This window comes from Poecilia reticulata, chromosome 20 (genome assembly GCF_904066995.2).
Source record: "Poecilia reticulata chromosome 20, P_reticulata-male-v2, whole genome shotgun sequence".
NCBI lineage: Eukaryota > Metazoa > Chordata > Actinopteri > Cyprinodontiformes > Poeciliidae > Poecilia > Poecilia reticulata.
The window spans coordinates 16,453,605-16,475,163 of NC_088849.1; the positions used below are offsets into that span (position 1 = coordinate 16,453,605).

The 21,559-nt window shown below is 41.9% G+C and overlaps 2 protein-coding genes across 4 annotated transcripts; both read right to left on the reverse strand.

The window, feature by feature from the left end:
• Positions 1 to 1,204: 1,204 nt before the first annotated feature.
• On the reverse strand, positions 1,205 to 4,875 carry bdh1 (3-hydroxybutyrate dehydrogenase, type 1). 2 transcript variants are annotated; one of them, XM_008396173.3, is made up of 5 exons: positions 4,427 to 4,875; positions 4,042 to 4,152; positions 3,527 to 3,668; positions 3,294 to 3,446; positions 1,205 to 2,462 (listed from the first exon to the last, which is right to left on the reverse strand). In XM_008396173.3, exons 1-5 carry the CDS (start codon positions 4,637 to 4,639, stop codon positions 1,996 to 1,998), a joined length of 1,086 nt encoding a protein of 361 aa, XP_008394395.1. In that variant the 5' UTR covers positions 4,640 to 4,875; the 3' UTR covers positions 1,205 to 1,995. The 2 variants fall into 2 exon arrangements, with proteins under 2 accessions (XP_008394395.1, XP_008394396.1); XM_008396174.3 differs by lacking the exon at positions 4,427 to 4,875 and adding an exon at positions 4,290 to 4,420.
• Positions 4,876 to 5,772: 897 nt separating this feature from the next.
• Positions 5,773 to 21,276, reverse strand: gyg1b (glycogenin 1b). Of its 2 annotated transcripts, XM_008396170.2 has the most exons (8): positions 21,124 to 21,276; positions 19,209 to 19,344; positions 18,930 to 19,104; positions 18,675 to 18,837; positions 8,372 to 8,498; positions 7,379 to 7,595; positions 6,660 to 6,698; positions 5,773 to 6,435 (listed from the first exon to the last, which is right to left on the reverse strand). In XM_008396170.2, exons 1-8 carry the CDS (start codon positions 21,128 to 21,130, stop codon positions 6,286 to 6,288), a joined length of 1,014 nt encoding a protein of 337 aa, XP_008394392.1. In that variant the 5' UTR covers positions 21,131 to 21,276; the 3' UTR covers positions 5,773 to 6,285. The 2 variants fall into 2 exon arrangements, with proteins under 2 accessions (XP_008394392.1, XP_008394394.1); XM_008396172.2 differs by lacking the exon at positions 6,660 to 6,698.
• Positions 21,277 to 21,559: the final 283 nt, after the last annotated feature.

The window sequence follows — 21,559 nt, forward strand, 5'->3', positions numbered from 1 at the left end:
TTGTAGCTGTACAAAAGAAAAAAAATCTGCTTTAAAGAGACATTAAAAGTCAGTTGTGACAGATATTATCAAGACTGTACGTCAAACTATTCGTCCTGATGGGGAGTAAACTACCCTGCGGTCTGAACTCGCTAAATGAACCTGAGATATTGTTAAACTTTCACACAGATGTCTTGATAATATTAAAAACAAGTGGCCCGTGTTTGATTTTGGTGCTTCCGTGCTGCTTACATTTCTGTGGTGATATTTGTCTCACAAAGCTTTTTTCTTTTTTCTGTTTTTTTCTTTCTTTTTTTTTATTTCTGTAAGTGAGAGTGAAGAAACAGATTCATGCTGTGGAATGATTAAAAAAAGGCAGTGCTGTGAAAAAAATGTAATGTTATGCTCTTAATACTGTTTTTATGGAGGGGAGACTGTCTTCAGGTGTAATAATTTAGAAGATTTAGAGTGTTCAAGATGTAATAAAAAGCAAAAAAAAAAGTTTTCTGCTTGTCTTTGAATGCATGTTATATTTTTAGGTTGATATAAAAAGGAGCACAGGTGCTCAGAATATATTAGATCGTAAAAACAAGTTAACCTTTTTCTGTTATTCAGCTCAACGCGGATTCACCACACATTTCAGTTATTTATTGCTGATAATTTAAATCCAAATTTCTGTCAGATTTAGACTAATGACTCATTTTTTAACACAATTGTGTCAGCCTATAGGGAAAAAAGTTTGGGCCATGCAGAAGTAATCCTTTGGATGGGATTTGCTCAACAAGCCTGTCAATATTGTGGTTATTCATGTTGCCTGTGGAAAACTTTGGAGTTTTCCCCCTTTTGCTCAACTTTCCTTCAGTATGCTTAGATTCAGCACTCTTAAGCACAGATACTCTTCAGCATCTTAGTGAGATTTTCTACTAATGGAGGGACAACTTGGTGAGATTTCTGAATTATTCATAACATTTGAGGTAGATATCGTTTTTGTAATTGACCTCATGTAATACTTTAGTTTTCGTGTTTTATTATTAGCTCTAAGAAATAATCATACAACTTTATTTTAAAAAACAGTTTATATCTGTGTGTAGTGAATCCTGAATCATGTTCTAATTCACGGAGAAGTGTCTATAATTCCAGCAGTTATATCTGTGATGCATGTGTGCCACCTGGCGGCCACTAGTAAAACTACGTCTACAATGATTCAGAGCGACTTTAAACAAACTTGTTCATGACTTTTGGTTTATTTAGTCAGGTTTTGAAAAAAAATGACACTGACTGTAGTATTTTAAAATAAATCACTCTGTTCATTTGCATAATTCAATATATTACATAACATTCCGCTTACAAAGGGGTAGTCCAACAACATTTCCTCTTCTTCCAAGTACCCTCATTATTCCCTTCAGTGTGAAGTAGTATGCTGGTTTTTCGTTGCCGCATGTGGGACAAAGTGAGTTTGTGTGGCTGTTACATAACTCTGGGGCAAACATCACAGCGGCCCTCAAAGTCCGGCCCCGGTCTGTTCCGACAACAGAACAGCAGGAGCCCTTTCAAGCTCGATTTGTCTTCGTGCCATAGCCCCCCCCTCCAAGCCCATCCCCCTTCACCCTCCCTAACGATTTGCATGAGGAAAAACATTGCAAAGTATCATGGTAAATAAAAGATAAAAAGGAACAAGCTCAAAGTTGATTTAGATAATATCACAGCAAGCAATAAAAGTGCATTATTGGTAGCTAGCTATAAGTATGCTGCAACTCTGTTGATACCAAACAAACAAACAAAAAAAAAAAGAATGGAGACTCATCAGAGAATAGATCTGAATACATAGTCTAAGCCAGACATATAAAAAAAAATAAACTGCAGCTATTTACTTACAGTTTAAAACATTAAAAAAAGTATTGAGGCTTAATCATGTGAATGATTCCAGGTGCTGAAGAATCAGAAACCCTACATCGGGTGAACTCCGGCTGATCTATTGCGAAATAGGAGACCGAGAGGAAGCCAAAACTTGGACTTTTAGAAGTAGAGCAGGTCGGACAACGCGCCAGGCAGGTGGGTCATCACCTGCATCCTGATCCACCAGTGCGGCTCCATGGGGCTGTACCGCGTGTACGGACGCTTCGACCCGATGGCGTCTGCGATGTCATCCAGAACCGGAGTCATGTCCTTCTCGCCGCTGTTGCAGTAAGAGCGCATCAGCGCCATGTACTGCTCAAAGTGGCTTTTCCCGTAGTCCTCCTTCACCTCGGCGGGGGCCTCGTCCCACAGCTTGCTGGCCGTGGTGGCCACGACGTCTCGGGTGAGGATGCCGGTGGCCACGATGTAGTTCCCCGGCTCGATGACGGACACTTTCACTCCCCAGGTCTTCATCTCGTAGCGCAGACAGTCGGAGAAGACCTCCACGCCGTGTTTCGACACGCAGTAAGGAGATCTGAGCCGGTTGCCCATCCTGCCGTACATGCTGGCGATGTTCACAACGCGGCCTGCAAGCGGGTAAGACGTAACCGCATTTATATTTATCGCTCGGAGTTTTGTTGTTCAAGTGGGGGCTTAGGTGTGAGTTTGCTGAACAGTCGGAAGATCAAAAATGGTCACTTTTTTCAATCCGTGAATGAACTACACTATGAGCTGATGAATGGAATATGAGGAATATGAGAATGTTGAGAGTTTTATCGTTGTGGATTTGGAAAGGATTTCAGATGTTGTGAACTCAGACAAATACGATCAAAGGGGAGTGATTACTTTTTTTTTTTTACATGAGGCTATATTGGTGTGGACAGCTACTGTCCTTTAACAAATGAAAACGTGATTTTTTTGTGTGTGTTTCCTAAGGTTATCTTTGATATTAATATTAGGTGATCTGAATCCTCCCCACAACCCCCAAGTCAAAAACCCAATTAATCAGATCAGCCTAAAAACAGATGCCAGAACTTAAGACTTTTGTATCATCAGCTGCCAATAAAGTCAGAAAAGAATTTGAATAAACATCTTGTGCTTTTTTTTTTTTAACCCAAAAACAATTAAAGTGTATTTTTGTGCATTCTTAAAATTTTTATTCATTTTGAAATCAAATGCATTATATTTACTACAATGTAGTGTTTTTGTTTTTACAATAAAAAAAATGCATCGTAAATTTTACATTTGCACCCTAAAGTCTCTAAAAACGGCTCTGATTGTGTGTTCACTGTACACACAATGCGTCTCTTTCAGATTTTTTGCACTTTGGACGCATCATTTTTTCGATATGTCAAGCTGCTTACACGAAGGTGGGCGTTAATAAGTAACGAACAGAGAAAAACCTTCCATGGGTTTACCTTTCGCCCTGCGGATTAATGGCAGTACAGCTTTGGTGACCCTGATGGTGCCCCATAGGTTGACCTCCGACACCTGCTTGTAGGTGTTCATGGAGGTGAACTCCACCTCTCCGAAGGTCGACACCCCGGCGTTGTTCACCACAGCCCACAGACCTGACGGATTCACAGGATCGTAATGAGTCAGCACACGTTTCATTTATCTGGATTAAGGGGTAATAAACTGTTAACACTACCTCTTTGTGAGTCCTCCAGATTGCCTTTGATGTGTTCAACGGCGTTTTTCACCTGCTCATCACTGCAGACGTCAAGCTGCACCACCTTCATGCGATCTGAATGAAATTCCTCAAGCTCCTTGGCACCCTCCCCCTCTTTGTCCTGCATGATGTAAAGAATATAGTCAGGCTCATAAACAACATTTGGTAAATCCTCCATCTGAGTGTCACAATTGCATGTTTTCATAACTCCATGCATTGAAAATCTAGCAAGGGAAACCTAATCGTGCACTAAACAAATCTGGAATTCATGAACACTTCAGACTTTGCTTTCTGATAGAGCTTTATTTGCTTTGCAAAGAATTTTTAGTCTCTGTGTGCAAAACTGACAGATATTCCCCAAAGCTTCAGTGGCAGCAACAAGTGCTCCTGCAAAGTATTGGCTCGCCCACACTTTAGTTTCCATTTTTGAAAAAACAACACCAAAAAAAAATGATTTTACTGCAGTTGTTCTGAAAACGATGTAGATTTATTACCTTTAGCAGACACCCAGCAAAGACCGTGTAACCGAGCGTGTGCAGATGTTTCGCAAGTGAAAGACCGAACCCAGTGTCACAACCTGTAATGAGCACGGCTTTTCCTTTCACCTAGAAAACAGAAAGCAGTCATGACTTCACATAATACAGGCAAAAAAAAAAAAAAATTAAATACTTCACTGTAAATAAGGTTGTCGGGCACAGAGCTGCAGCCGACTTCGCAAGGTTAATCCTCATGCACCGTTCACCTTGCACTCAAGGAGATTTTCTGACAATCTGAAGTCCTGAAGTTTCCTCTCAGAAATTTGCTGTGCATGTTGACACATTCCTCAAGACAGTCTGGCTAAATGTGTGGCAGGATCATAAGACTGCTCTGTCCCCTTACCTCAACCGATCCCCTGGGGAATCGAGGCGTCGCGACATACAGCACAAAAGCCGCGTAGATCACGACGATGCACTCGGTCACGCTCGTTTCCGGCAGCCCCAGCAACCTCATGATGGCGTTGAGGAGAGCGGGGAGCCCGAAGCCCAGCACCACGGTGAGGAGAATCGAGAAGGACACCAGGAGCGCCACTCGGAAAGCGGACTGAGGAGCCATCTTGGAGCGACTGTGTGTTTATTTTCCAGGAAAAGCTGTCTACATCACCCACCAGCGTGGGGTCACGGCACTGTGCGACACGACACGCCCCCCTTCCTTACGTCGAATAGAGGTAAAAAATAAAAATAAAAAATTTAAGCATGTCCTGAAACAGCTACAGATGTTCCACAATGTTAAGACCATAGACTGTGTTAAGATTAAAGGTTTAGTTTTTTGTTTTTTCAACTGAAGTTATGTGCGTCACTGTGACGCCGACTAACGGGACACGGTAAAAGCGGAAGTAACTCATCGGGAACCTCCTTGCCTTAAAAAAATAAAAATAAAAATCCGGTACAATATAGCAGACTTGGCCGAATAGGAAGGTCAACAACGTCACTTCGGAGAAACCTCTGTGTATATATATATATATATATATATATACACAGTTCCCAAGTCAGTTATGAAAATACTCACAAGTGAGACATTTTATAAGGCGAGTATCCTGAAGCAAATATTTTAGAAAAAGATCACATTAGCAGTCAAACATGGTGCTAGAGTGATGATTTTGCTTGAAAACCCTCCACTGTGGCTAAATTGAAATTGTGAAAACAGTGGAGGCTTAATATATTTAAATACATTTCAGATTTTTACTCCAAAAAAAAAGTTTCATATGAACCTAGTAGTTACTCAAATTTCAATATGTGAAGTTGTCAAAGAATCCACTTTTCACTTTTGTGGTGGACATTTACCTTATGAAGTGGGGAAAGCATTTAGTGCTCCAAAATATCTTGGTAGACGGTGTTGAATTTGGACTCAAGTTAACTTAAGTGGATTTGGACCATTGAGCAGTCTTTTCTTCTTGGATCATCTGGCATCATCTCGCCATCAGAAGTGGCTTAACAGCTGGAGCTCATGTTCCTACATGGGCTCATGTTTGCAGATGACAGTCTCCAGCCAGTCAAGTTTAATCTCCTGTAAACAAACTTTCTAGCGTAGTTAACACTCCAGATCTTTTGTGGAATACCCTGGGTTTTTGCTAGATTATGATTACTGGTTCAGAAAAACTGAACCAGTTTTTTTTTAAGAGCCTTTACACTGCTTTTAAAATCCTTGAGCCAAGATACAAGACAGCTTGGAAGGAAAGAAAGCTCATAGAAATAGACCATTGCTTTTATTGCTTGAGGAAATACAGTTACACACCCACTATGCTGGTCGTCAAGTAAAACTTGTTGCAGCACAACCCAATCAGAGACAAAAGAAGCTAGCTAGCAAGGTGACCAAGTCTGAAGTTGCCTTTAAGCGTTGTAAACATCCTAGAAAAAAAAGCCAACTCTAGCACAGAACTAATGTTGACTTGAAAGTTTTAAAAAAAAAGAAAATAAAAGTGATCTTTAAAATCTGCGTTACAAAAACAGCACTGACAAGAATTCTAAGAGTCTACCTTGAGTACATGCCATTGTAAACTTGTCATGTGTCTTCACAGTGTAACAGGGCAAATTGATTTTTAAAGCAGTTAGTCATTTTCCTCAGAGATTAATCTTCTTTGGACATTGGTGACAGTGCTGGTGAAGGGAAAGGAAGTTTGACTGCAACCCATTTACAGAGTTTTAGAGACACGGCGACCATTTGTTCAGACTGCAGGTCATTTTTTTTTTCCACTTGACTTTTCATTTGAGAAAAGCGTCAAGCTTCCTCTTTATGTTATCAAATGAGTCCATTCCCATGTAGTCTGCTTGGCCTTGTTCCCACTGCTCCTTGCGTTCTTCTGAAGTTGGTATGGGTTGGAAAGCCTGTGCGTGTGAGGAGCCACCTTCCCCCTAGGAGAAGAGATCCAAATCAGTAACTTTAATTTTAATTTGACAAGCCAAAAAAAACAAAAAACATACATAAATAAAATAGTTGACACCTATTGTGATAACCACACCATGTGAATCTGTATTAATGAGCACAGGCAGACAAACCAAGCCTTTCAGTTTCGAACAAGTGAATAAGTAACAGCAATTAGGCAGGTGCCAACAGTTAAACCAAATCCTCTCCATACCTGTACAGTCTCACAAGTGACCAAGTCACTGTACTTGAACTTTGAGATGGATGGAAAGACAGAAAAGAGGCAGAATTAAAGCATGTACTTGCAGTGCAAAAGTAGCCAAAAGCATTTCCAGGCAGTTCTACCAACAATGCCAGTCTCTTGTATTCAAGAGCTCAGAGCACAAAGGAGTCTGCCAAGTTGGAAACTGAAATAAAGTTTATTACAAACTCCTTGAGCCAACTCAGGAAAGGTAATGCTACGAGACATTAGCTGGTACAAGATTTTCGCTGTAACGCTAATATCCTACTCGCAACTTGCCAACTGTAAAGTTTAAAAGCATTTAAAGAACACTCCAGTTTCATCAGGCTTTTATAGATTTTGATCAGAAATGTCCAAATTTAAATTGGTCCCTATTGTAAAAAATATGGCTAAAATGTCCCTCAGCCAGATGGCCAGCAGGATGAAACTGGTGAGGCAGACGGAACATGCATCACTTCATTTAAACAGCCAAACGCCACGAGGACTTTCAGAAATTTCATTGAAATGTCTTCAAGCCCTTGGAAGCTGAGGAAACCTTGCTTTAATAAAATAAAAAACCCAGTCAATATCAGCCTCTTTGTAATGTGAATACAAAGTATCAGCTTAACCATCTGCACCTCTGATCCCAATCAGCTACACCCAATTAAGTTCGTGTAGAAGTATATATAAATTAAAAGTTTGATCTTTATCACCTCCACACATCCAGAGAGAAATGGCTTGTCGCCATACTGTTCCTGCAGCATTGGAACCACAGTGCTGGCATACAGAGTCCACCAATTCAGGAGGAAGCTGGGATGCATTGCAGGCTCCTGTACACCTCCTGAAATCTGTCTGGTTTTGCGGTCAAAAGTATAACTCCATGGTTTGGTCTTTCCAAGAAAGTGGACCACCTTGGCATTTCCCCCATACCTGTAGAGGGCAAAGCAAGATGTGACAAACTGTATGAAGCAAAATTCCTGGCATCTACAAGTTTGAACTATATTGGCATGAAAGACAATGTTGTCTCCTAGACATAATGTAACAGTGTTGAGGGACAGTATGAATGAAGTCCACAGCTAAAAATGGATTCAAAACAGTTTGAGGCTGGCAAACCCAAGGCCGACTTTGTTTTCATTCCTTTTGCCAACCCATTAAGCTCCATTGTTGACAACTACCAAACACAAGAGACTAATTTATGGACAAGGAAGTGCCAAACTGAAACCCTCTGGAAGAGGTTTGCTTCTAAATCCAGACTGGTGTTGATGTACAGATGCAGCTAGAAAGAGTGGGGAAGCTTAAGCTGGTGCACAATGAGCGATCCAGGAGGCAAACATAAAAAGGCCTTTAATAATCTGCACTATTTTAGGAGAGGGTGTCAGCTGCTGCGACCTCAGGATGGATATCCAACCCAGGCTGAAAGCCTGCTGGGTGACGCTTCAGTTGAGACTGGAATGCCACTGCTCATCTCCCCAGTAACTTGAGGTCGTGTCATAATTTTGCAACATGTTCATGTGATCAGGGGTCTACTTACGTCTTTGGTCTTCACAAGTTCAAAGTTGCATTGACAGACTGATGTGTTGTAACAATTGTGTTTTTCATACACAGGAAATGGCAAATGAAAACGCTGGTTTATTCAAATTACATTTACAGTTGAATTTTTGTCCCCCCCCTCATCATTACCACGAGTTCTGTAGATTGACACTTACTGCTTAAATGCTGGGAGGTAAGTGTAGATGGCTATGCTGCTGAGGTTGTAAATGAAGGGGAGATGCTTTGAGATGTCAGCTGTTGCCCAGTCACTGAAGAAACCATTCAAAACACCTTGGTCTCCTCCTGTAGTGGCAAGATAAAAACTTAATGGGTCGCGCAACACCAAACACTCTTTTGGAAAAATTCCATGATATACAATAACCTCTTGCTTCGATAACAACAGTCTACATAAATAAACCTAATTCCCAAAGTTACCATCTAAAAAGCATAATGCAACTCAGCCTGAGTTTTGTTGTCAAAATATTGAGCCAAGTGAAAGTTAGTCTTTGCCAAAACTGAGTAACTGCATGATAAAAGCTGACAGGTGAGTGAGGTACTACAACCCATCAACTGAATGGATGTATGGGAACCTTTAGTACACTAAAGTTAGTCATAGAAATAGGACAGTTACTTTGGCGACCATTACATGGCAAGATTTTGACTCTAGTAAGCAGCTTCAGTTTAAATCCATCTCAATATTGCTCACATGCTAGTATAGTGTTAACATTTTCCCCTTTAGTCAAACTTAGATTTTCTATTGAAATGGGCTCAGCCAAGAGAACTTTCAAAATTCTGAACATTTAAAAAATGCCATAAGTAGAAGGTGACCAGTGAAGCAAAGCATACCTTGGAGAATGTGCCTTTCCACTTCCATTCATCACCACTCAATGCATGTAGTTACAGGAAAATGTTCCCACAAGTCTGAACTACTTGACTGACTGCTGTGGATATCTGAATTAAAGCCATTTGATTTGCTGCATGCTACAGGTAGTTTGCCTTTGTCCCAATTAGGTGGAGTATGGAAGATTTGAGCTCTTATGCAGTCAAGAAGTTGAATTTGAAGTATCCCCAACTCCTAGTAGGGTTACAGACACCAGCATGTTGCCATGCAAACTAGAACATGTCACTGGAGATGTGTGATTTGTTTCCCCTTAAAAAAAAAGCAAACTTTGTCCATAAACTAAAATTAGGTGCACTAGATTAGAGCTCCAACAATGCCAAGCCCCATTCAAGGCCAGTCAACTTTAAATAATCTGTTTAGACAAATATTTGCACAGACATTTTCTCCCTTTCAAATGAAGATGCTGGAGTGAACAAGCATTTCATGAGTTTGACCACTGAAGCAGACTTAACCTTCAGTAGCAAGTTGCTTAACTAAGAGCTGTTCCTGACCAATGAACTATGAATCCACAAGCTCCAGTTTAAAGTGAACACAGCAATTTAAACTGGAGCTTGAACCCATCATCTCAGGATCTCAGAACTCAATATAGGACAAAATCTTCATTTTGAAGGGATGAGCAGAGCACAGAAAGAATGTGCCTCTAACTTTGCCAGTTTGTCTTGGCAGCAGTTAGCATGAAAGCCACAGATTGAGATATAGCCTCTGGGTTCAACTGCTCATATGCTCAGCAATTTCCCCTCACATGTTCTGATATTCAGAAACGCTGCACATATAATGTGCTGGAAGTAGAATGTTAAAGGTCAAAGAAGCCTCACCACATGCCACAGCACATGTGATAGGAACTTCCATGACTATAAATAAAAACCACACCTTTGATAGACGCTGGCATGAGTTTAAAAACTGAAATAAACCCAATTAATAAAATGACAGATTTTTTGTAATTAATGGGATTAGTGTAGAAAAAGGGGTGTCCTTTTATAAAGTTGTTATGTGCAAACTTCTTGCCAGAAAACTTTCAAACACAGACTCATTCCGGTTGCTGAAAGCACTGGCCTAAATAAGGCCATCTAATTATTTTCTCTAAAAAGACGGCCCCTGTTGGAATCTTTCACAGCATCACAAAGAAAAAAAAAAAAAAAAAAAGCAGCCAGTCATTTCTGCCCATTAACAAGGGTCAGCACTTCCAGTCAACAATTGCATGTTTATTAAACAGTTTTGAAGCCAAGTTTAAGGTTCTTTAAATTTGAGTACGATACAACGTTCATACAGGCACAAGATGCAAGTCATTTGCTGTCTACACGCTAATCCTTTACACCAAGTTTCTCAGTTTTGTGCCCATTGGCAGCATTGCCACATGTTAAGATTCAACTTTGTTGCAGATACCAGCATCATACAGGGTTAATGGAAGCCCTCAATATGGTGGAGATGTGGGAGCCATTTAGGTTCAATAGTATCATGCCAAATTGAGAAACCGCAAGTTAACTGTTAAATACTTAAGTGGGACACATTTTGAATGTGGTTTGCTGTCACTTCCCAGACAAGTTTTACATTAAATTGGTGCCTTGCTTTACCCAGAGCACAGCAAAACCCAGAAGGCAATAGTGGATCACCTTTTAACATGGTGAGTTGTAGAATGACCGGCATTCCTTCTTGCATAAACCATTTACTTCAATACTTTATAAACAGGAAGACCATTCCTTTTGCATGGTCATTCTTTAGTTTAGGCAACTGGCTCTGTGAGTAAAATAGTCATCTTATAATTGGACGGTTGTAGGTTTGATTTCAGCTTCCTCCTGTTATGTGTCAATTTTCCCCTGGGCAAGGCCCTTTGCCCCAAGTTGTCCACCGATCTGTGCATAAATCTGTGGATAAATGTGTGTGCGAATGGGTGAATGAGAGATTTTTTGGTGCTGAAGGGTTCAGATTGGTTACCCTCTGATACATGACATATTGACTATACAGTACATGAGTGGGTCTTTTTGGACCCATGTTAGAATAAATGTGTTTATATGCTACTTTTGTCATTTTGATTCAAAATAATGTTTAGTATACTTTCTGCTGTGTTTTATTTCATGTTTGAAATATTTTCATTTTTTACTTTAAGCATTTTTAGAACAATTGGTACAACATTTTTAAAGTGAAATGACAACAGCAATTTTACAACAACAATGTTGGAACAATGTCAGCGTCCATTATGTGTGTGGGGGTATGTGAAGGGGGTGTGGGTTAGAAAGAGCATGTTTCTTGAAACTAGCTAGCAAACCCAGATAACTAAAATTACTGTTGTGACGGCCCTGGGCCTTGTAGGCTGGTCTTGTTGTCCCTCTTTGTGCTCCTCCCATTTGCAGGTGTGCCTGATCGGGTGATTGGAGTGCAGGATACTTAAAGCTGGCTGTCTCCGTCTTTCAGCGGCGGCTGGGTGGCTTGTCACTGATCGTTGGTGGTTTGTTGCCTATGGCCCTCAGCGTCCATCCTGCAGAGGCAATGGTAGTTGCCAGGCCCCAGCTCCCCGTCTTTTGCACTTTTGAGTTTCTTTTGTTTTGATAGTTGTTTGTGTTAATAAACATTTACTTTATTTCACTTTAACCATGGTATGGTTTCATGTTTTTGTTATGACATTGAGCCAGTCGTAACAAATGGGGGCTCGTCCAAAGCAAGAATTCCTACAGTTTGTAAACTTGATGGTTTGAATGCGTGATGTTTTGTCATTCATCTTTTTTCGTGTTTGTAGGAGTGAGCACTGACGTCACCATTTGGGTGTGACACGTTTTTTTTGGCCGGCTTGTTTTGGGCAGCTGTGGCGTATTTGGTAGGTTGGTTCAATATGCAGGTGAGTGAAATGTTTTTTGAGCTTGTGCATCAGTGTTGGTTCTATTTTAGTGACTGTGTCTCCTGCTAGGCTAAGAGGTGCTGTCGCTTTAGACTTCACCTGTTTATTTTGATAGTGTCGTGGGGGTTTGCGGTTAGCGTTCACTGTGCGAGCAGTGATCTCGGGGGCAGTCCGTAAGATTCATTTCTTACTGGTTTGGTGCTTAATAAACCCGCCGCCGATCCACGTGAAGAGCCAGGAATCAGTTTATCAGGTGAGTCGTGGCAGGCAGGTAAAGTATAGTGGGGACATGGTTACTTTGGACCCATTGTGCACTTGTTTCAATTTGTTTTCACTTCACGCTGTAGTTGGCGCTTAGCTGGCGTTTTTTCTTTCTGTGATGTGATTAATTTTCGTCCTGAAAATGGAGTTTGACCTGGAAAGTTTTGTAGCTGATCCCTCTTTGGAGAAGTTTAATAGTACTACTAAAAACGATCTCATAGCCATTGCTGCTCATTTTAACATACCTGTGGTTAAACAAGAGAAAAAGGGGGTTATTAAAGGACGTTTATACGCCGCATTGGTTGAGCAAGAGGTTTTGCCACCTCCCGCACCAAACACACAGGGTGAAGTTGGGCCGTTTTACCCTGAAGTGCGTAAAATGGAATTGGAATTGGAGATGCGTCGTTTGGAGCTGCAACATCAAGTTGAAATGCGCAAACTGGAATTGGAGGCAGTTGCGAAACGCGACTCAGCGCGCGGTTCTGCTGATCAGGACAGCGGTCTGGCAGGGGCCCAGTTTGACATTAATAAATGCATTCGTTTGATTCCACCATTTTCAGAGTCGGATGTGGACAAGTATTTTGTCTTGTTTGAGCGTGTGGCTAAGACACTCAAGTGGCCTAAGGATGTTTGGCCGTTGCTTTTGCAGTGCGTATTTACGGGTAAAGCACAGGAAGCCTATGCCTCGATGTCACCTGGTGACAGTTTAAATTATGATAAAGTGAAGAGTGCAGTGGAAAAGGCTTACGAACTTGTACCCGAGGCATATAGACAAATTTCGCCGCTTTAAAAAATCCGACAATCAGAGTTACACGGAATTTGGGCGTGTAAAAACCGCTTTGTTTGATCGGTGGTGCGCTGCACAGGAGGTAAAAAACTTTGATCAGCTCCGCGATCTACTTTTGCTGGAGGAGTTTAAAAACGGGTTGCCGGAAAACATAGCAACTTACATCAATGAGCAGAAAGCTAAGACCGTGTCTGAAGCTGCAGTGTTGGCAGACGAATACGTTCTGACGCATAAGGATTTTTCAGATCAGGTTGGTTTCAGACAATCTTTTGGGCGAAGCGAGTACCGCATTGATCGGGTTGATGTCGCTGAGCTAAATGAGGCCAGACGATTTAAAAGTCCGGTTGTTCGGGATGATCGGGTTTGTCATTATTGTCACAAACGCGGACACATTAAGGCGGATTGTTATCAGCTTAAAGCTGAAATGCAAAGGTTTGAGACTGCTCCTAAAGGTGTTGGTTTGGCTGCACCGGTGCAGAATCATCTAAAGGACGCGAAGAACGTTCAGCGTTCTGAAGTAGGCGTCTCCTATCTGCCGTTTATTCGTGATGGGTATGTGTCACTGCCAAACAGCACGGAGAAGGTTCCAGTTAAGATCCTTAGGGATACTGGCGCGTTTGACTCTTTCATTAGAGCTGATGTTTTGCCGTTCTCGGTTGAATCTGAGACAGGTGCCTGTGTTCCGATGCGAGGAATGGGATTAAACGTCTTGTTTGTTCCACTACATAAAGTATATCTCGACTGTGAACTATTTACGGGTGACGCACAGTTGGCTGTGCGCCCTGCTTTGCCGATTGACGGAGTCTCTGTGATTTTAGGTAACGGTTTAGCTGGGACACATTTGTGGGCGGAGACTGTGCAGTTGGATGGACTTGTTAAGTCGGAGCCGATTAAACGAGTCATTTCTCAGACTGACGAGAATAACAGGGAATTCCAGGATGTTTTTACCGCATGCGCAGTTACTCGAGCCATGATGCGTGCTCAGAGCGGGAAAGAGGAAAAATGTGTGAAAAAAATGACTCTTCCATTGTCCAGTTTTCCCATGTCTCTGTCTCGCAGCGAGTTCGTGGCGGAGCAGCAAGCTGATGCTTCTCTCAAGAATCTCTTCGATCAGGTGCGCCCGCTGAGTGAAATCACGGATGGTGCATGTGGCTACTTCCTGCAGGACTCGTTGTTGGTGAGGAAATGGTTACCCATGCTGACATTGTGGGTGAGCCAGTATTTCAAATAGTGGTTCCCACTAAACTCCGCTCCGCAGTGTGCAAAGTTGCTCATGACGAGTCGGGCCATTCTGGAGTACGTAAAACGTATGACCGGGTGCTCAGACATTTTTTCTGGCCGCGTATTAAAAAGGACGTATCGTCTTACATTAAGATGTGTCATGTCTGTCAGCTCATTGCTAAACCCAATCAGACTTTGAAACCGTTCCCATTACGCCCAATTGTTGCCGCATCTGAGCCGTTTGAGCACTTAATAATTGATTGCGTTGGCCCGTTACCTCGCTCAAAGGCTGGGTCATTATATCTGCTCACTGTGATATGTCAAACTACACGTTATCCAGCAGCCTATCCATTACGGTCAATGACTGCTAGGTCAGTTGTACGTGCGCTCACTCAGTTTTTTTCGGTGTTTGGCATCCCTAAAGTCATACAATCTGACCAAGGAACGAATTTTTCATCACATTTGTTCAGTCAGGTTTTGAAGCAGTTACGGATCCGACACAGTAAAGCAACAGCGTATCATCCAGAGAGTCAGGGGGCGTTAGAGCGCTTCCACCAGTCTCTGAAGTCTCTCCTGCGAGCTTACTGTACAGAACTGGCGGGCGACTGGGAGGAAGGTTTGCCGTGGCTGATGCTGGCCGCCAGGGAGGTAACCCAGGAAAGCACCGGGTTTAGCCCAAACGAACTGGTTTTTGCGCACAACGTTAAGGGTCCGTTGGCTGTGGTAGCGCACGGGCTTAAAGAATCCGTTCCACCGACAAACTTGTTGGATTATGTAAATGGTTTCAGAAGACGCTTGTATCTGGCGCGGGATCTTGCTAAAGAGAGGCTGACTGAAGCGCAGAGGAAAATGAAAAGTCTGTTTGATCGCCGTGCTGAGGTTCGCTCATTTCTGCCTGGTGATCAAGTGTTAGCTTTGTGTCCAGTCATGACTTCTCCTTTTCAGGCTAAATTTTCTGGTCCATATACGGTCCTGGAGAGGGTTTCCGACCAGAACTATTTAATATCAATGCCAGAGCGGAGAAAGAAAAACCAGTTGTGTCATGTTAACACGTTAAAAGCATATTATGCTCATGACGTTTTATTTCAGCCTCATGGCGTTACCCCGGTGTGTACCGTAAACAGCCTTGATGGAGGCAGCGAGACCTTCAGCACCACGGATAGCGTAGTGTCACCTGTGAGGAATGACGGCGGTACAGATGAGTTGGACAGCGTTCTGATTCATGGGCGTCTTAACATGGATATTCAATACATTAAAGGGAAAAACAATGTAAAAGCCGATGCGTTATCTCGCGCTCTAGTTTAGTAGTTTGTTTTGTGCTCTTTTCTCTTTATTTCCTTTTCTTGTCCTTAAAAGAGCTTCTGAGTGCACCAGTTGCTGGTTTGGAAAGTGGAGTAGGGAGAAGAGAACCTGGGCATTACATATCTACTTTGCTAAGTACGACTGGTGAAAATGGTGGCTGTGTTTGTTTACGCACGGTGAGTTAGGCAGGAGCAGGGTTCCTTGTAGGAACCTGCTTTTTATGGGTGGGGGTGTGACGGCCCTGGGCCTTGTAGGCTGGTCTTGTTGTCCCTCTTTGTGCTCCTCCCATTTGCAGGTGTGCCTGATCGGGTGATTGGAGTGCAGGATACTTAAAGCTGGCTGTCTCCGTCTTTCAGCGGCGGCTGGGTGGCTTGTCACTGATCGTTGGTGGTTTGTCGCCTATGGCCCTCAGCGTCCATCCTGCAGAGGCAATGGTAGTTGCCAGGCCCCAGCTCCCCGTCTTTTGCACTTTTGAGTTTCTTTTGTTTTGATAGTTGTTTGTGTTAATAAACATTTACTTTATTTCACTTTAACCATGGTATGGTTTCATGTTTTTGTTATGACATTGAGCAAGTCGTAACACTGTTTGTATTCTATTGTGCTGTGTATCATGCATGTGATTATGTGTATGTATGTCCATCCATCCATCCATCTTCTTTGGTTTATCCAGGGTCAGGTTGCGGGGGTAGCAGTCTGGGCCTCCAAGAAGGGAGGTCCAGACTTTCCTTTCCCCAGCCACTTGTTCCATGTCCTCCGGGGGAATCCCAGGGCATTCCCAGACCAGCCAAAAAACATAGTCCTCCAGCATGTCCTGGGTCTTCCCTGGGGCCTCCTCCTGGTGGGACATGAACACCTCACCAGGGAGGTGTCCTGGTGGTATCCTAATCAGATGCCCGAACCACCTCAACTGGCTCCTCTTGACGTGAAGGAGCAGCGGCTCTACTCAGAGTCCCTCCTGGATATCTGAGCTTCTCATCCCATCTCTAAGGGAGTGCCCAGACACCATATGGGGAAAACTAATTTTGGCCGCTTGTATCCGTGACCTTGTTCTTTCGGTCATGACCCAAAGCTCGTGACCATAGATGAGGGTAGGAACGTAAATTAACCGGTAATTGAGAGCTTCGCTTTTTAACTTAGCTCTCTCTTCACCATGACAGACCCGGTACAGCGCCCGCTTCACTGCAGATGCTGCAACAGTCCAGCTGTCGATCTCCCGCTCCACTAGGGCAACACCCCCCTTGACCAGGAGAAGGTACTCTATTCTTTTTCCGGCTCATTTGCATTTATTTATATAGCTATTTTTTATTTTATTTTATTTATTGACATAATAAAAGAAAGAACCTTCAACACATCGATCAACAGGTTTTGTGGGTCATTTAACACATTCTCTCTCTCTTTTGGTTTTCTCATCCAGGGTATCGAACATACACAGACAAGCACACACAAATTGTACACATGCACAGCAAAGTATAGGCAGTAATGTTAGCTAGCTGGTTAGATAACTAGTGTTGGCCAACTTTGCAGAAGGCTAATATGTCTATTTATGACAAGAACACTGTCACAGTACAAACATTTGTAAGGTAAAAAAATAAAGATAATACTTATATCTAAGAGTTTTTGCTTTGTAAAATATTATTCAGAGGCGACACTTAGGACTCAGTGAGTTTGGTTCACAAAAAACATTTTCCTGACAGTCACAGTTGGTGAGAAACAAAGATTCTCAATAAATTCCATAGGAAATAAATGAATGCGGGTCATTTTGGAAGGATGGGGTAGCAATATGAAACATGATACCGTATTTCTTAAAATGTTTAAAAGGTAAATTAAAAATTTGAATTGCATGATATCAATAACATGTTTGTTAAGGAATACCTGGAATATGAAGTGATGAAACTTTTCATTACAAAGATATTGCAAAAAGATGATCTCACTGGGTCCAAAAGGACCCACTTCATCAGAGGGTTAATGCAGAAATGTTCAGTCCATTTATCATTTAGTATGAGCTTAGCATCACTGGGAGTCCTGTTAATTGAGACAAGGTTTGCTTTGGTCAAATAGAATAAAGTTGCCTTGACAATATGTCAGAGATGTTAAAGTAATGCAGTTTTACATTTTACCCATTTGCCCACACATGAATACACATTTTAGTCTAGTTACACTAGACTAAAATCTCAGACCTGGAGTCCAAGTCAGTTCTTGAGGGTACAAGTCCAAGTAGTCAAAAATTGTAGTTTTGCAATTTGAGTACTACTGTCCAATACGCATATCACCTTCTATGCAGAATGCAAGTGCAAACTTGGAGAACATCTCTTGTTGAGACCGTTTCAGTTTAATCTCTGCAGTGTCCAGACTTAGAAATTCAGTAGATCAGGCAACATAGCGCTTTAATGCTATAAGTTTAATTGTGCCTACTTGGAGGGCCGTGCTCAAATGGCCAGTCTTGACTTGCAACCAAGCCATGCTGTCTGAATACATCATCATGATTGAGTGTAATCAACTCCAGTGTAAACCCTGTCAAAGATTTTCTGAAATCTCACAACAAAACTGATTTGTTTTTGGCTACCCAACCATGTCCAATATTTGAGATCTGGAGCAAATATCCAGAGTTTAATTGCACCATGCTTTTAACAGTCCAAATGCCAAGTGCCTCTGGGCAAGACAGGGCCTCTCAGATGCAACCTCCACTCCACCTCAAGTGAACACCCGAGAATAGCTCAGCGTTAGAAAGTCTGACAGGAGGCCTTGTGTCCAGAAACTAGGTGAGATAAAGACTCTACTTAGAGCTAAAGATAAACAAGCTTTACATCATGCACCTCAGAATTTACTTCCCAAATCAGGTTAATGCTAACGTGTTGAAGATGAGTGGGCTGAAAGGCAGGCAAATCAGGGACAAAGTCGTGTTTCCGTCTCCCTCCGTTTGGGATTTGCACTAATGAGATCATGGAATGCCTGAGCGACATGATTTCAGAAACTATTGCAGGTCCAGAACTTTCAAAACAACCCAACTGGGTCAATTACAGTTAAAGATGGTCACTTGTCCAGACAGCAAGTATCTGGATACGCACGTGCCACGTTTAAAACTCCAGCAGGCAAGACTCATGTAAAATCTGTTAATCTAGGACTACTTGTTAAAATGCACAACAGTAGCAAAATCAGTAACGCTCCATTTTAGCTTACCATCAAAGCTGCCATGTTCTGTGCAATATTGAAGCAGTTTGCCATGAGTCTCTACAGAGGGCCGGAAAACAAACACACCAGAGTTGAAGCAGTCAGGCCAGCCAGGATCTGGAGCAGCTGACAATTCCTCTCTTTCAAAGAGCTCATCTATGTTTGACAGCACCTAAGATGCAGAATAAGTATAAGGCAAACATGTTTACACAAGTCTCCACAGCTTTTTGAAGCTTCTGCGGTTAAGTCAACATGCAAGCTCACCAGAGTGTCCGCATCCATGAAAACACATTTGGAGTAGTGTGTGAGGGTCCAGCAGTGGAGCTTTGTGAACGTGACACCCAGGTCAGGCCTCTTCATCATAGCCAAGTGAGCTGTGTCACCGCTGTCCAACACATCCACAACCTTCACCTCGTCAAAGATGTTCTTCAGCACGGACCTAATGAGTTAGAACTGAGTAATGCATCAATCATGCAAGCGGAACCCGAGGGCTGACAGGAATACCAACAGAAGAAAACAGACACTGGACTGAATTTTCCTTACTGGCAGGGGTTAGACAGCTGTGGGCCAACAAGTACAACCAATTTCTTGGATGTGTTGTGGTTGCGAAGAGACTTGCCCAGAACCATGGCACCTCGAGCATAGCTGTCGTTGGTAGCCAGTGTCACAAAAGCCTGATCTGTGGGGTTTGAAACAAAAACACACACAAGTAATTCACCTTAAAACTAGGGCTGTGTAATAATATCGATTTTGCGATATATCAATAATTTCTTTCCTAGAAAAAAATCGATATTCATCCGCAAGTATCGTAACATCAAACTGTCACTTTGCTCACTCACTGCTTGCTTCGCCGGAATATGAGTGTGATTAGGTCATCAGGTTTAGAGTGATTCCTTCAGATGTTAAGTGTCATGGTTAAAAAGGTATCAAACTATTCAGAGCAGGGTACTTGGTGCAACTTTATTTACTTTACAAATGCATGTGAGCTACAGTTTGTACTGTTTCAATTAAAATAAACATGTTTTCTCTCCACTTCTTTGATTAATTTTGTCCAGCTGTCGACTTTAAGTCTGTGTCCATGTCCAACCACAGCCAGGTATTGTGTAATCAGTTTTCAGTTTTTAATCAGCTTTCAGTTAAATGAATTCAATCCAACTCTTAACAGTCACAAAATGTCACCAAAATCACTGTCTCTCTAAAATCTTTCAGAAAATTGCAAAAGTGTATGAATTGTATCGTTTGCTGAATATCGCAATATATATCATATTGTGAGCAGAATATCATGCATAGTATTGTAAGATTATTGTATCACTACAGCCCTACTTAAAACATACAAAAAGAAAACTGCAAGAATTTCAGTGAGTGATAGGATATACATTTGAAGGGGGGAAACTCATTGACCCCAAATTTAGATTATAGTAGCAACAATTTTAGATCAACTGGTATATTTTACCAGGTTGCATTACATTTAAGACTGAACTCAATTTAAGACATCAATATGACTGTACAAGTTTGACTTCTGTACAGTTAGAAGTAAACTGGTTGTTACATTTAAAACTATTTCTTGCAAATCATCATATGTTAGAGCTTAAAGAACAAAGGGGGAAAAAACTCACCTAGTTCAAAAGTAAAAAAAGTTTATATAACCAGTGTGGCACCAACACTGCATCACATTACAAGGGGGAAAAAATTGAAAACTACCTGCCAAGCCATGTCCTCAAACAAGGACTTGCTTGTTAAGAGAATTTATAAAAACTGGAATGATTTAATCACTGGATCTGGGATGATTTTGCAGCACTTGTGCATCATCCAACTGCAATCCCATAAGAACTATATGTTAGTCCCATGGTGCTATGCAACTTAATGTTCAACACCAAGTAGCGCACAGGCATGTAGTGTCTAAATCTGGGCCAGTTTGAGAACAATGGTTCCCATTAATTGTGCATGCCATGTCTCAGCACCACGCCTTTCACATCACACCCCCTTTTCAATGGGTAGAGGCAGTGATGTAGCCCCAATACATCTAGGGGAAAAAAAAAAAAAGTCTTAATATTCCAGGTTGCGTTGTGTCTGACTGCATACAAAGCCCTTGAATATTTACAGCACGTGTGTTTATTAAAGTATTAAAATATACAAAATCGAATTCAACGGTTAAAAATATAAACAAATGCGATTTTAAAAGTTTATTTTAAGCGAACTGGTTTATTTCTCCCACTCATTAGGACCAGATTAGATCATTAAATGCTTGTCGTGGAAGGCGTGCGATTTAAACACAATTCACTCCTCGCAAGTCACTTCATTGTTTTACACCAGGATACAGTAACCAACTAAAAATTAAACCACTGGTTTGCGACACAAACTTTCCAGCAAACATGCCTGCGCGTGACGTGAGTGTCACTTTTAACAACTGCAGCGGCTGGTTCGTCAACACCGTTAGAAGTGTTAAAATGTTACATACCTGCCATGGCTGAGAGGAGTAGTCGAAGCTACTGCTGGGGTAGCTCAGGCTCAAAGACCACAGCTCTGCGTGGAAAAAGAAGGGCTGACTAAACAGACAGAGGTGAATTTATACCACGGAGACAGCCAGGTCACGTGGTGCCGTCTCCGCACACCCACCTGCTGCCGATATGATCCTTCACAGCCTCTACAGTTCAGGGGTGTCAACCGATCCAGATTCATATATTCACAGCTTAAAAGCACCAGATACTTTTGAGGACTCTGCACATATATGTTCCACTTTTAAAATCAATATATTTTTAAAATGTTTAGAAATGTCATACGTGGAAGCATGATTTTTCTCCTTAAGGTAATCCCTAAGCATCACTGAAGTAAGAAACTGTGTCATCTTTACTAAATTTACTACTTTTAATTCAGGCTCCCACAAAAAGAAAATC